A 14,805-nucleotide genomic window follows, 5' to 3' on the forward strand; every position below is an offset into this window, starting at 1 on the left:
TATGCCATCCTGTTTTAAAGGAAAATACTAAAAAGACCCAATCAAACAAACAAACAAACCCACAAAAAAACAACCACAAAAAAGCAAACCCTACCACAAAATTTTCTGCAGTTCAAAAGAAATTGAATGTTTTGAAAAGGTTCTGTGTGCTCATACATGGACATTTGTCTGAGTGCTGCTCACCCTTAGAGGTTGTTGAGCATTCCTGTGACTGTGCTGTTCTTAGGTCAGTGGCACCTAGCTGTGTCATTTAGTAATGAAAGTAATTATACTGCATGGTTGCATAGCAAGGGCAAGACAAGGATAATGCTGACTGAGGGAAAGCGTGATTGAGCAGCAGCAGCCTTCTACCTTGGAGGAGGTGCAGAGGTGCCATGGAGGCAGCTGACAGGTCAGGTTCAAAATGTTTCACTGGTACTGTGTGCATTTGAAGTGGTGACCGTGTTAATTTTGAAGCATGGATGTCGAAGAAGTAGGAATCCTTTTTGTGTCAGATCTATAAAACTTGTTTCTCTTGTCAGGTGGTTCTTCTGTGTAAATTATATCTTTCCCATGAGGATTTCAGTCATCTTCAGTTTTAGATAAAACCCAAATTTGCTGTAGGATTAGTTCTTTATGTTACAGATTTTAAAAACTTTTTATGTTACTAACCATTATTTACTCTTTTTATTTTCAAAAGAGCTGTTTCTTTCCTTGCACTCATACAGTGCTGGAAGTGTAAGTATTATTAGGTATCATTAATTAACTGTTTCTTGTTGCATGTAGTTTCTTGTGCTTTATAAGATCATGATTTGGTGTGTATTGGGCATATTACAGATATTTTCCATTTGAGAAATTCTGAAGATCATTCGGTATTATTCTTAAATGTCATGTTTTTGGTGTTCAGTTTGAGACCTTTTATCCTCATGTACTGTTTCTGCTTAACTATACCATGAATTTCTTGAGGCAGTATTTCCATAAGCAGCATTTCAGAATAAATAGAAGCTGCAGTGAGTTGTAATCTCTAGAGCATTGATGTATTCAGAATTTCCAATGTAATCTTTTTCCACTTTCTTTGGTAAGCCACACTTTCATATATGTTTGTGTGTATTATGAAAAAAAGGCAATATTTATATAAATATTCATTTTTGCAGTGTAGTAGCTGAATCATATAATAGATCACAATGCAGTCTAGAAAAATACGGAGCTGAAAGATACTATCTCTTTTGGACAATGGTATTGCTTGTTTAGAATGTTGTGTTTGTTTATATATTCTGCATGCTAGGATTTGGATTGCAGGAAGTGATGGACAGCATCATTAGTCAACTGGTTTTGCTCACAAAAATCATGGCGTGAAGGTATGGCCCATTACAATGACTACATTCCACTTCTGGGAGCAATACTATTCTGGCTTTTTTTATAAACAGGTTATTAAGAACAACCTGAATCCAGTTTGGAGACCCTTTAAAATCTCTCTCAATTCTCTGTGTTACAGTGACATGGATAAGTTGATCAAGGTAATGTATATGAAATGTGTGTATGAATTAATGCATTAAAAAATGAGAGTATGTAATAATAAATGAAAGATGTTTTATTCTAGTTATTGTCTCTGTTTCAAATTGAATTGAAAGTATTAGTCCTCTTATTTAAAATTCACAAAGATACATGCATGTTTTAGGGGCAAAAAACGTATCTCACATTTGTCTGGTAGAATTTGGTCTTTGAAAGTCTGAGAAAACAGTTAAACACAAGTAGCTTTGGAAGACCTGGTTCAGTTTCTTATTTGGATCATAGTTTTAGGTTGCATCAGACAGTATTAGTGGTGTTCAGGCACTGTATAGAGAAAGATGTGTGGTAAAGGCTAGAATATGCTTTGGTCTATGTTATAGGTCTTACAATACTTTACTGGTGCAACAGGTAACACTAAGGAAATTTTTAATATACTACCTGGTACAATTAATTACACTAATATACCAGCTGAGATAACAGGTGTGGACCAAATATGTATTGTGGATACCCGATGTAGCAATTTTTTCTCCTCAGATAGAACTGAACCTTCTGTCAGAAAGTCACCAAACCTGTGAAGTGACAGTTCTACCAGGACTGGTCTTTAACTATTTGTATGTTCAGATTTTATCTTGAATAAATTACGTTTAACTTCTGAGTGTTTTTCTTCAGGAATTCCCTTTAAGGGTGGAATTGAAACTAAGCAACCATCAAAAGGCCATTTATAATCTATTATGAACATGTTAGAAACCTGATATTTTAGCATTTAAGAAAAAAAAAGCCAACAAAGAAATGAATAAACCACTGTACTTGCCATTTTTCCTCTGGGTAGGAAAAATGAGAGCATGATCTGCATGTGACAGATAGGTATTAGTCACATGACTTGAGGCAGCCTTGGAATATGCTTAGCAGCCAGAGGGATCTGAGTGTTATAAGCACCTGTATAGATTTAAACAAATAATTATAGAGAAGGCTAATGAACAACTTTAGAAGCCTGCTTCCCAAGAAGTTTCTATACTTTATCATTCCTTTCTGCTTCCCTTTTCCCCAAAACAGCTGTAATAGCTCTTTCATCTCCATATACTGTAAATATATTTATCTTTTTCAGTAAACAGCTGTACTAAAACTATAGACCATTGATTAAATTATATCTATTAAGATGGAGTAATTATCAGTTTCTGTCATCATTTTAATAAAACCTGTTCATTGGAATCCTACCTCAGAAGTGTAGGTTTATTTCCAGAGGAAATAGATTTTACTTGGACTTGTTACAGAGTTGCAGGCAGACAGTAGGATTATGTCTTAATTTATAAGTCTAGGAGCTATTACTTCAAACATAAAAATGCAGGAAGAATTGTATTATAATGTTGAAGGATTAAACCATACTTTTTAACACTTTTATACGTGCACAGTTGCATACGTAATGGGCCATTTGTCATAGTAAGTAAACCTACCAACTTTTTCATAATGAGTGGCTTGGTTTGTGTATCCCCAGCAATGCACAAACCAAGTCATTTCTTTATCTTAAGGATCTATTGCTATATTCCATCAGAGTGTGTTTGCAGTCAGTGAAGTTTTTCCATGTTGAAAATGTGAGCCTTTCATCTGGAGCAAGCATGCCTAGTTCTGCTGGGTCAAATATATACGCAGTCTCATCACCTGGTTCCCTAGTGCTTTTGTATGTCCAGGAGGAGCATACATGGAACAAAAGAAACACTTCTGTCTTGCTTGGATAAGCATTGAAAATTGGTTTAGATTAGTTGCATATATCAAGCAAGACAAGCTTTGATCCCTTTAAAAGGAAAGATAACTGTGCCAACTGTGAGCAGGTATCATAACTGTTGCCTCAGGAAATGTCTTCAGTTTTAAATTTCAGGTACTGAAGAACTTGGCTGAGTAGTTGATTGGCTTAATTTATGGCATTCAAAAGAATTTACATAGCATCTGCCATGAATATTAGTTTTTTGGTTCTGTAGCTGCTTGTATGAGATTTAAGTTGCTATTCACTGCATGTGCATGCATTTATTTATTAGTGCATTCAAAATGTAGGAGTAGTGCAAACTGCAATGTAGAGGCATGAGGCATGTTCTGCACAGCATAGAACTTGCAATCTACACATCATATTTTGTACTTCACCATTCCTGTGTATTCAGAGAGTTAATTCCTCTCAGAAGTTCAAGTGTATGTTGAAGTGGTTTGTTTTACTTTATTATTCCTAAATGCAGTGGCCAAGTAATCAACTGAATTGTTTCTTTAATAAAATGTATGGTTTTTTTCAGTCTGGAAAGATGAACATGAAAATATCTATTCATTTCAAGCCCTATGTATTCAGAAAAGGTTTTCTTGAAGCTTGTTTTGATTCCATTCTAATGGAGGATTCCTACTTTAACTCTTGGTTTATTATTTTTATTATTTATAATTATTTTTATTAAGTTACTTTATTTTTTTTTCCTGTTACCCAATTAGCTAGCATGCCTGCATTGCTAAACTGAAATAAAATATCAGAAGTGGATGGAACTAGCATATGCTATTATAAATAAATAAACAGCTTTTTATCTGAAAATGCAGATCGGCTGCATTTGTAAGTTAAACTTTTAAAAAACAGAAATTGAGGATGCTGTAAGTGGTATAATGATACTCACTCAAATTGATAGGTTCTTAGGAAATAAGGAAATTTCACTTGTTCTGCCTTCTTTGGTACATTGGGGTGTTAAAAGATGTTAAAAAAACTCAAGTCTTGTTTCTAGATTTATGGCTGAACCTTCATATACTTCTGAATTCTGAGCTTTCTTTAATATAAAAGTGTTAATAAAACTCTTGTGATTGCTGAATAACTGGTTCACTATTTTTTTGGCTGGATGCTCAGAGATAGCTAAATTTCCTTAATACCTCTGAAAAATTTAAGTCTCTTAATCCATGATTACAGTAGGAAGAAAATACATTATTCTCTTGCTGTTCCCAACACCCTCACACTCCCAAAACATAGTTCAGTATAATTGATGTTACTTGGTCATTCAAGACCTGAAGCTGCTTAGTGTTTTCGTCCCTCCTTCGTTCCAGTGAAAGATCTGGTCTGAAATGGGTTATATTGTTTTTTATCATGCTTCATTCATAATTTTAGGTGTTACTCTATTCAATTCTAAGAGTGCAATCTGGGAAAATCTCCATCAAATAAGAGATTCAGTTTTGCCTGGGGAAATGCTATGGAAGTGTTCATTGCTTTTCTAGGGCCATTTCTGTTACTAACACTGGATAGTGCTTCATTTTAGGTAGAGTGCTATGACTATGATAGTGATGGGTCTCATGATCTCATAGGAAGCTTTCAAACTACGATGTCAAAACTGAAAGAAGCATCCTGGTCCTCACCTGTAAGTCTCATGTAGTCTACCTGTGTGCTTTTGATGAGCTGTTATACTCATTTGGGAGCAAAACTTAATGTCACTTGACTTGTGATATTGAAGTTGTGAGGCTGCAGCTTAACAATGCTGCTGTAGTTGAGGCTAGCTCAGCATTTACATTACTCATCCATTTACCTGTATGGTGGCAGGAGCTGCATAACCTGGCTCAGTGTTGACTGCACTAGTAGGTTAAGGTAATGGTTTAACTGATGAAGCCTCAACAACTGATTTTGGAAAGCTTATACATATAGGTATTACTTCATATGTCAGTGCTACAGCTGCTTCGTTAAAGACATGGTGATTCAGGCAAAAATCAGGTTTTTAGGTAGTAGAATCCTCAGAGGGAAAATAGTACAATTTCTTTGGTTAAAATACAGTTGTCTAAACAAACATATTTCTAAACTTTTTGGTAAGAGAGGATTTCTATATTGATAATGGCATTCTTCTTGCTAATTTGGGGCAAACTGGGTTAAATTTTTGATAGTGAGACTGCATTTTTAATACAAGCCCAAAGTACCAGTCATAGAATGAAGAATTTTTGTTGCATAAATGATACCTTTAGTGCTTATGTTGGATTTGTTTGTGTTCATGCAGGTTGAATTTGAGTGCATCAATGAAAAGAAACGACAGAAGAAAAAAAGCTATAAAAACTCTGGTATTGTGAGCGTTAAGCACTGTGAGGTCAGTGATGTATTCTGGTATTACTCTGTTTATAAGTGTTCAGGCATAACAGCTGTCACCTGCTATGCTTTCACCCTCAAACTGTAAGAAACTTTAAAATGTCTGAAAGTTCCAGACACAGTAGGTATTTAAGGAATCCGATTAAGGAGACAGATTGGCAGCTGAATCTTGTGTCTGTCCTCTGTCCCCTCACTTTCTCATGAAGGTGCCATCTATATGGCAAAGATCACTTACTAATTTGTAAGGCCATTCCTGAACCCCTGCATTTCCCAACTCACCATTATATGGTGAATTAAAATCTGGTAAGTCTGTTATTATATGTTGGTTTATAAATAATAGAGCTTTTGGAGCTGCTTTGTTGTCTACCTGTAATTTTGTAAAAGGCCTAATTCTGATGCACCGACGGCCCACTCTGTAGGTATCCTCACTGCAGTGGGTGGGTAAAATCTGTAGAGAAAAAATAGTATATAGTAAAAGCATGTATCTTTAGATATCTCTAGAGTAAAATTGGTATATAGTAAAAGTATGTATCTTTAGATGTCTGTAGAGTAAAAGTAGTGCTTTGCATGGGTAAAGATAACAAATCTACAATCTCAAAAGTTACTGCAATAATATTTATTGGTTTTCTCAAATATAAAAAAAAAGTTAATTTCTATATTTAACTTCTGTTTTTAGATCATAGTAGAGTGCACATTCCTCGATTACATCATGGGTGGGTGTCAACTGAATTTCACAGTAAGTAAAATCATTTATACAGAGTAGCTTTTACATTTTAGAATGAATGGAAATGTATAATTGATTGCCTGTGCACCTGTGCTCTGCATTTTATTATCAGGGATTTTTTTGGAGGGGGGTTTGGGTTGATTTTTTTGGGGGGGGGTGGTTTTGTTTTGTTCTGTAGCATGGAGGGGGAAGTCATTTTGCCAGAGTCCATCTAGTGTGTTTAGGAAAAATTATTTTCATGGCACAAAGTTCTGAACCTGTAGTTATGTTTGTTAGAAACTAGCTGAGCTGTGTGGATGGAGCCCAAGAAGAACCAAAAGCAGTGCAAATAGCAGTAAGATGTCTTCACCCTGGTGGTATACTTCATCACCAAAGCAGAGAAGACCCACTGAGGTTGGAGAAGTGTCTCTACGCTTCTGTGGTGACTGCTGTACTTCTGAGAAGAAAGATGTGTATGGCAAGATAGAGGGTGAAGTTAGTTTAATAGCTATTGAAGAGCCACTGTGAATGGTAACTGAAAGTGAAAACCTGACAGATGAAAGTCATTTCAGCCCTTCTGACAAATGTAAAGCTGCTGCTGGTTTTGTGAAGGCATTAAGTGTTAATATTCCAAGAAACCTGCGTCTGAATATTATGACTATTAGATTTGTAGATGTCCTGGTAGCTACTGTTTACAACCCTTTTATGATTTTCAGTTTGGCCTTGTGATTGATAAGAAAGATAATTTTACCGCTAACAGCAATTTAATATAAACATTGCATTTGACAGGTAGGGATAGATTTTACAGGCTCCAATGGAGACCCTCGCTCTCCAGACTCTCTGCATTACCTCAGCCCTAATGGAGTTAATGAATACCTAACAGCCATCTGGTCTGTAGGACTGGTCATTCAGGATTATGATACGTAAGTTTTAGATTTTCATTTGAATAATTTTTTGATATGTATAGATTTTTATGGTAGCTTCTTAAACCAGTGTTGAAGGTGCTAGCAGATATATTGGAATAAAACTTCTGAGATGAAATGTAGAGCTAAAAAAGACTTCATAATCACTGCAGAATCGCATAATCGCATAATCACATAGTCACAAGGAGAAGCTTGTGTTGCAGCAGACAAACAGCAAGGCTTTTCATCTGTGATGCAAAAAGCAGTGTTGATTTAAATAAATGCTTGCATTTTTGCCCATTGGGTGTGGAACACTGGTTTTGGTCCTAAAAACAGTTACATGGCACAACTTCCATTTAATTTTGCCTCTTAATGCTTAATAAACAGCATTTTTAATAGTCAGAAGTGGCAGCGATTAGCTAAATTTACTGAACTATGACAGCTTTTAAAGGAAGGCATTCACTTCATTTTCTTTAAAATTGCCTTTTTTAGAGATAAGATGTTTCCAGCCTTTGGATTTGGTGCACAAATTCCTCCTTCGTTTCAGGTAATGGAATATGTAAACGCACTACATATTAACTAAAAGCACTTACTTCAGGAGGAGATTGTATATACAGTCCTTGACCATGTCTTGTATATTTACAGGTGTCACATGAGTTCCCATTAAATTTTAACCCATCAAACCCATTCTGTAATGGTAAGTCTGAGCAAGTCTAAGGTGAAGGGATAAAAATCACATAGAAAGTGAACTGTGAGGCCTATTGTTCTAGTTAAATAATGAATTTAGTTCTGTAACAGGAAACAATTTTATAATTGTTTTCTTAGTTGCTATGATTAGCATTCGGTCTCTCTTCTGTAATGATTTGTGAAAGAAGTGTTTTAAACAGGGTACAGTACAGGTAAATGGGAATGATTCTTTTATGTTGTCAAGCCAATTCATTCTGCTTCACTGTGGAGTTGTCTGATTTGAATATGATGCTGAACAGTGCGTGTTCAACATGGCCTCACTGATCACACTATTAACTACCATGAGCTACTAGATGAAGAGAACTGTTGCAAGCCAGAGTGTTGGCCTTTCTGTTCACACATAGAGGCAAACATGTTAAGCAGTTGCATTAAGCATTGGTCAAGCTAAAGGCCTCCACTGCTTATAGAATCATTTACTCTTTTTCATCATGGTTAGTTTTAAATTTTCATGTCCTTACTTTAAATAACTGATATAGAGAGTGTTTCAGGAAGATTGAGTGCTTCAAAATATCTGATATGAAAAAAAAATAAATGTGATCTATTGGTGTTCTCTAGGAGTCCAAGGCATCGTTGATGCGTATCGGGCTTGTCTTCCTCAAGTGAGGTTATATGGACCAACAAATTTTTCTCCAATTATAAATCATGTGGCAAGATTTGCTGCTGCAGCTACACAACAGCAAACAGCATCTGTAAGTTCCTTATGGTACTGTGTATATTTTTTTTACTTTTTTCTTTCCCTTCCAGTTAACACATGCTATTTTTCTCTTTTAAGCTGTATTTGTTTTGACTGATGGATATTTACCTTGTGAATTGGTGTTAGGTACCCTTAAAAGGAAATAAAAGCTAACTGATTTCTGCAGATTGTGCACAGTAATTCTCTCCAAAATTAACTAAACAAACTCTTGAGAGTTGAAACACCAGCTTAAAAATATATGGAATCTTCATGGTATTTTGTATTCCAAGCTCTTGCCATGCTAATCAGGTGTTAAAAGTCTAATTTAAGCCTTTGCATATAGGAAAGTGACTTAACCTCAGCTGAGAAAATTACCTATACCTTGTTTCACATCAGATAGCTGAGAGAGAGAATAAAATAAGATAACAAAGAAATGGAGGATATAGCTCCTGCCATCTAGGTGCCAACATAGATAATAAATTGTCTGTACTAGAAAGCTTTAGGTGCTGTATGTTCTCTGCCCTGCTCTTTATTAAAATTGTATGTGTGAGTTGTTGACCATATTAAGAAATAGGAAATCTGAAGAGCAAGTCTTGAATATGAAATAATTTAAATAATAATCCATGCAAGTTCAGCAAATCTGAAGCTGTATATATCCTAAATAATTAACAATAGCAGATACTGGTGTCTCAGACATTGTGTAAAATCAGAAAATAAAATCAGCTGGTTTTGCATAGAAAAGTACCTGTGGAAACCAATTTGGAAAAGAGGTATTGATTTTCAAATGGCAGGAAATTTATAAGGTTTTGATAGCCTTTCAGTAGTAACTGTCATCAATATATACATATATATATATATACACACACACACACACATGGAAAGTAGCAAAACCTCTTGTACATTTTTTTTCTCCCAGAGAGTCCAATATGCCTTGCAAGAGATTTTTTTTTCTGCCTGAAAGGATATAGAATCATAGAATCGTTAGGGTTGGAAAGGACCTTAAGATCATATAGTTCCAACCCCCCTGCCGTGGGCAGGGATACCTAACGCTAAATCATATCACCCAAGGCCTCTTCCAACCTGGTCTTGAACACTGCCAGGGATGGAGCATTCGCAAACTCCCTGGGCAACCTATTCCAGTGCCTCACCACCCTAACAGGAAAGAATTTCCTTCTTATATCCAACCTAAACTTCCCCTGTTTAAGTTTTAACCCGTTACCCCTTGTCCTGTCACTACAGTCTCTAATGAAGAGTCCCTCTCCAGCATCCCTATAGGCCCCCTTCAGATACTGGAAGGCTGCTATGAGGTCTCCACGCAGCCTTCTCTTCTCCAGGCTGAACAGCCCCAACTTTCTCAGCCTGTCTTCATACGGGAGGTGCTCCAGTCCCCTGAACATCCTCGTGACCCTTCTCTGGACTTGTTCCAACAATTCCATGTCCTTTTCATGTTGAGGACACCAGAACTGCACACAGTACACCAAGTGAGGTCTCACAAGAGCAGGGTAGAGGGGCAGGATCACCTCCTTCAACCTGCTGGTCACGCTCCTTTTGATGCAGCCCAGGATACGGCTGGCTTTATGGGCTGTGAGCACACACTGAAGCCGGCTCATGTTCATTTTCTCATCGAGCAGCATCCCCAAGTCCTCTGCGGGGCTGCTCTGAATCTCTTCTCTGCCCAACCTATAGCTGTGCCTGGGATTGCTTCGACCCAGGTGTAGGACCTTGCACGTGTCATGGTTAAACCTCATGAGGTTGGCATCAGCCCACCTCACAAGTGTGTCTAGGTCCCTCTGGATGGCATTCCTTCCCTCCAGCGTACCAACTGAACCACACAGCTTGGTGTCATCAGCAAACTTGCTGAGGGCACACTCAATCCCATTGTCCATGTCAGCGACGAAGATGCCTAACAAGACCGGTCCCAACACCGATCCCTGAGGGACCCCACTTGTTACTGGTCTCCAGCTGGACATTGAGCCATTGACCACAACTCTTTGTGTGCGGCCATCCAGCCAGTTATTTATCCACCGAGTGGTCCATCCATCAAATTGATGTCTCTCCAATTTAGAGACAAGGATGTCATGTGGGACAGTGTTGAACGCTTTGCACAAGCCCAGGTAGATTACATCAACTGCTCTACCTCTGTCCATCAGTTCTGTAACCCCATCATAGAAGGCCACCAAATTGGTCATGCAGGATTTCCCCTTAGTGAAGCCATGCTGGCTGTCACCAAGCACCTTGTTGATTTTCATGTGCCTTAGCATGCCTTCCAGGAGAATCTGCTCCAAGATTTTACCAGGCACAGAGGTGAGACTCACTGGTCTGTAATTCCCTGGGTCATCCATTTTCCCCTTCTTGAAAATGGGGGTTATATTTCCCTTTTTCCAGTCATTGGGAACTTCACCTGACTGCCACAATTTCTCAAATATGATGGCCAGCGGCTTCGCAACTTCATTTGCCAGCTCCTTCAGGACCTGCAGATGGATTTCATCAGGACCCATGGACTTGTGCACGTTCAGATTTTTAAGATGGTCTCGAACCAGTTCCTCTCCTACAGTGGGCATAAGGTCTTCATTCTCACAGTCCCTGCATCTGCCTTCCAAGACTTGGGTGGTGCAGTCAGAGCCTTTGGCAGTGAAGACCGAGGCAAAGAAGTCATTCAGAACCTCAGCCTTCTCCAAATCCTGTGTAGCCAGTTCTCCTGAGAGCTTCCTGAGGGTGCCTACGTTCTCCCTAGTCTGTTTTTTATTTGCTATGTACCTGTAGAATCCCTTCCTGTTATCTTTAATACCTCTAGCTAAGTTTAATTCTGACTGAGCCTTAGCTTTCCTAACCTGGTCCCTAGCTTCCCAGACAACATCCCTGTACTCTTCCCAGGCTGCCTGTCCTTGCTTCCACTTATTATAAGCCTTTTTTTTCAATTAAATTTTCCTCAGGAGCTCCTTATCCATCCAAGGAGGTCTCCTGGCCCTCCTGCTGCACTTCCTTCTGGTTGGGATGCAACACTCCTGAGCTTGCAGCAGGTGATCCTTGAATATCAACCAACAGTCTTGGGCCCCTCTGCCCTCTAGGGCTGTATCCCATGGAACCTTCTGAAGCAGGTTCCTGAAGAGGCCAAAGTCTGCTCTTGTGAAGTCCAGGGCAGTGAGCTTGCTGCACGCTCTTCTCACTGTCCTGAGGATCTCGAGTTCGAGCATCTCATGATCGCTGCATCCAAGGCTGCCCTGGAGCGTCATATTTCCAACGAGCCCTTCCCTGTTGGTAAGCACGAGGTCAAGCATGGCACCTCTCCTCGTTGGCTCCTTTATTACTTGCAGAAGGAAATTGTCTTCTACACAATCGAGGAACCTCCTGGATTGCTTGTGCTGGGCCATACCGTCCTTCCAACAGATGTCAGGGTGGTTGAAGTCACCCATGAGAACAAGGGCCTGTGAGCGTGAGGCTTTTCCTATCTGATGTGAGGCTTTTCCTATCTACATATTGGATAAATTTTACTGCTTTGCTATTTAATGTGTATTGTAGATATTTTGGGTTTGCTTTTTGGATTTTTTTTGTTGTTGTTTTTTTTTTCCTTATGAGGAAAGTATAAGAAGAGAGATATAAATCCAGTGTGATATTCTGTCATGCTGCTGGTCTTGGCCTTCTCTGGTCATAGTTGTTTTGTAGATGTTGTTGGAGGGGGGAAATTGGGAGTGTTGGGGAGCAAGGAGAAAAGGTGATACCTGAACACAGCAGATAAGGGAAAACCAGTTATTTTAGAAGCAGATAAGTGAAGACAGGGAGCAAAGTTCTGAAGAGGAAGACTCCTGAGTATACCTTTGGAACTTGAATTTGTGCTGCCCAGCAATCTCCTGAAATGAACCAAGTGAGAGAAGACCAGAAGTTCAGCAAGTGTTTTTATAGTTTCTGAACTTCGTACTTCTAGCTTATTCTTCATGCTTCAATCCAGAACAGAGGCTGAGATGCCAGCTTTTAGAAGCCCTGGCAGTATGGTGGAAGCAGGTCAAGTGGTGCTTGAATAAATTGCCAAAGTACTGCAAGGTGGTCTCAGATACATTGATAATTAACTTCACAAAGCAGCTAGAAAACATCATTAAAGAAATTTGAAAATGCACATGCTGTTTTTCAGCATGAAAAAGATGTTTTAATTTAAAAGAGTTCCAGGACTTGTTTATTCGTTGTTAGCTGATAAAGAACAAGAGTGATACCACTTTTGGTTTTTTTGGGAGGTGATGTTTAAAGATGACTTCTTCTAAAAGACTGATTCTGTTGTCCTTATAAATTTCTTCAGACTGTACAGTTGAAGCTTGACAGCAACTTAGATGTCTGCTTGTAAAATTCAGTGAGTGTATTGAACATGCTTAAAGTGACCAAAGCATATAGTCTGTGTGTTCATTTTTCTAAGTGTACATGCCTACCTATTTTCTGTTTTTTGTCATAACGTGGTGTTTATTGATTTGACAGCAATACTTTATACTCCTGATCATAACGGATGGTGTAATAACAGACCTTGATCAGACTCGAACTGCCATAGTTAATGCTTCAAAATTGCCCATGTCCATTATCATTGTTGGTGTTGGAGGAGCAGATTTTGATGCTATGGAATTTCTTGATGGTGACGATGGAGTTCTTAGGTTGTCATCTGGAGAACCAGCTGTCAGAGACATTGTCCAGTTTGTGCCATTCAGGAAATTCCAAAATGTAAGTAATCTTGGTGGAATGTTTAATAAATATAGTCTTAAGCATTTTCAGAGTCTCTAAAATTAATTTGGAAGTCTAAAAAGAAAAAAGGACAAAAAAGCTTCATCATCTGTAGAATTTTCAGTAGGTGAGCTGATGCATGTTCAGAAAGATTCCATTCTGGTTTCAGCACTGCATTTCTGACAAGTTGCTGCAGAAGAATGACCTTTGTAAATCTCCCTCAAACTTGATTAAATATATGGATGTGTTTTTCATTTGGGAGGAAGAACTTACTGTGATTTTGTTCTTATGGTTGAGTGTTTTTATTGTGGATGCCCATTTGTAAATGTGGATTAGTCTCACATTTTAGTGCAGTGTTAAAATTCAAGCGTAAATCAGGAAGGCTGTAATCAGTAGAAATTGTGTGTGGGCACAATAGTGGTAATAGTTTTGGTTTTCTTTAAAACAAGTATACCAAAAAAAGAGGCAGTGAAAGAATAGAGTCCTGATTTTTTTTGCTGTAGAACCCAATAAAATATGTTCTGGCTAGTATATAGTCTGACTTTTAAATGTGATATTGCTGGAAAAAAGTTGATTTAAGAAAAAAAAAACCAATAAAGAAAACCCAACAGAAAAAAGAACAAACTCCAAACCCAGAAGGCTAATAAATAGAAAAAAAAACACAAACAAAACCAAACTAAAATCCACAAACAAAAATCCAAACAAAAAGCAAAGAAAATTTCTTCAGGATGGGGAGATAAGTTTAATTTCCACCTTTATGTTCTAATTTTGTTTCTTAATATTAACCCTATTAATAATACTCCTTATACCTTCTTATTTTGTCTTTGTATTTTGTACTTTTACTTCTTATAGAAGTTTTGTTAGTGTTGGAGCAAATCATGCAAACTGAAAGGAGAAAGAGAGCAAAATCAGTATAGAATATGCTCACTGAATAATGCACCTGGATGTAGATTAACTACGGTCAATATTCAGTATAAAATTACACATTAAAATGCTTTCAGTTTCTTGAAAAAGGGGTGCTTTTTTCCCCATGGGTACTTAGTCTTACAGTGAAAACAGCATCTCTAGCAGAGCTCCTCTGGAGCAGTGCAATTACTGATTACTGTGGATGAGACATGGTGCAAAAGGCTGTGGATGATGAGACAAGCCCCTGAAGTGTCATCTAAGCAGATAGTTAAAGAGTGTTTAGATGCTTCTTAGTAATGGGAGTGAGGTGGTGAGGATTTCAGAGAAGCTTCCATCTGTCCCAAAAGGGCACTGTGTAAAGTCCTCTGTAAAATGCCAGACTTTAAACTGACCTAGTAGAGGAGGTGCTTATTACCTGTCTTAGGGTCTCTGTCAACAGTTGATGGAAACTGAAACTCTGTGTTCTTTTTTTTTTTTTTTTTGGTAAGTCTCCAAAAGAAGCGCTGGCGCAGTGTGTCCTGGCAGAAGTCCCTCAGCAGGTGGTGAGCTACTTCAGCACCTACAAATTGCAACCTCCCAAGAATCCTGCTGCAAAATAAATGGGCTGACCAGG

At 38.1% G+C, this 14,805-nt stretch overlaps 1 protein-coding gene across 4 annotated transcripts in view; it reads left to right on the forward strand.

Moving 5' to 3' along the window:
- The window catches only part of CPNE3 (copine 3), a 30,796-nt gene extending 15,991 nt beyond the window's left edge, over positions 1 to 14,805 (forward strand). For 2 of the 4 annotated variants that reach the window (XM_057426082.1, XM_057426081.1), the window contains exons 7-16: positions 1,407 to 1,496; positions 4,755 to 4,853; positions 5,478 to 5,564; positions 6,240 to 6,299; positions 7,056 to 7,189; positions 7,661 to 7,715; positions 7,814 to 7,865; positions 8,471 to 8,604; positions 13,050 to 13,286; positions 14,681 to 14,805. In XM_057426082.1, coding sequence (XP_057282065.1) covers positions 1,407 to 1,496; positions 4,755 to 4,853; positions 5,478 to 5,564; positions 6,240 to 6,299; positions 7,056 to 7,189; positions 7,661 to 7,715; positions 7,814 to 7,865; positions 8,471 to 8,604; positions 13,050 to 13,286; positions 14,681 to 14,791 — 1,059 coding nt within the window. In that variant the 3' untranslated portion in view covers positions 14,792 to 14,805. The other 2 variants (XM_057426084.1, XM_057426085.1) reach the window with 2 other exon arrangements.

The sequence above is a fragment of the Pezoporus wallicus genome, unplaced genomic scaffold, assembly GCF_028554395.1.
Source record: "Pezoporus wallicus isolate ANWC-B61680 ecotype Strahan unplaced genomic scaffold, APGP_CSIRO_Pwel_v1 contig_4131, whole genome shotgun sequence".
Taxonomy (NCBI): Eukaryota; Metazoa; Chordata; class Aves; order Psittaciformes; family Psittacidae; genus Pezoporus; species Pezoporus wallicus.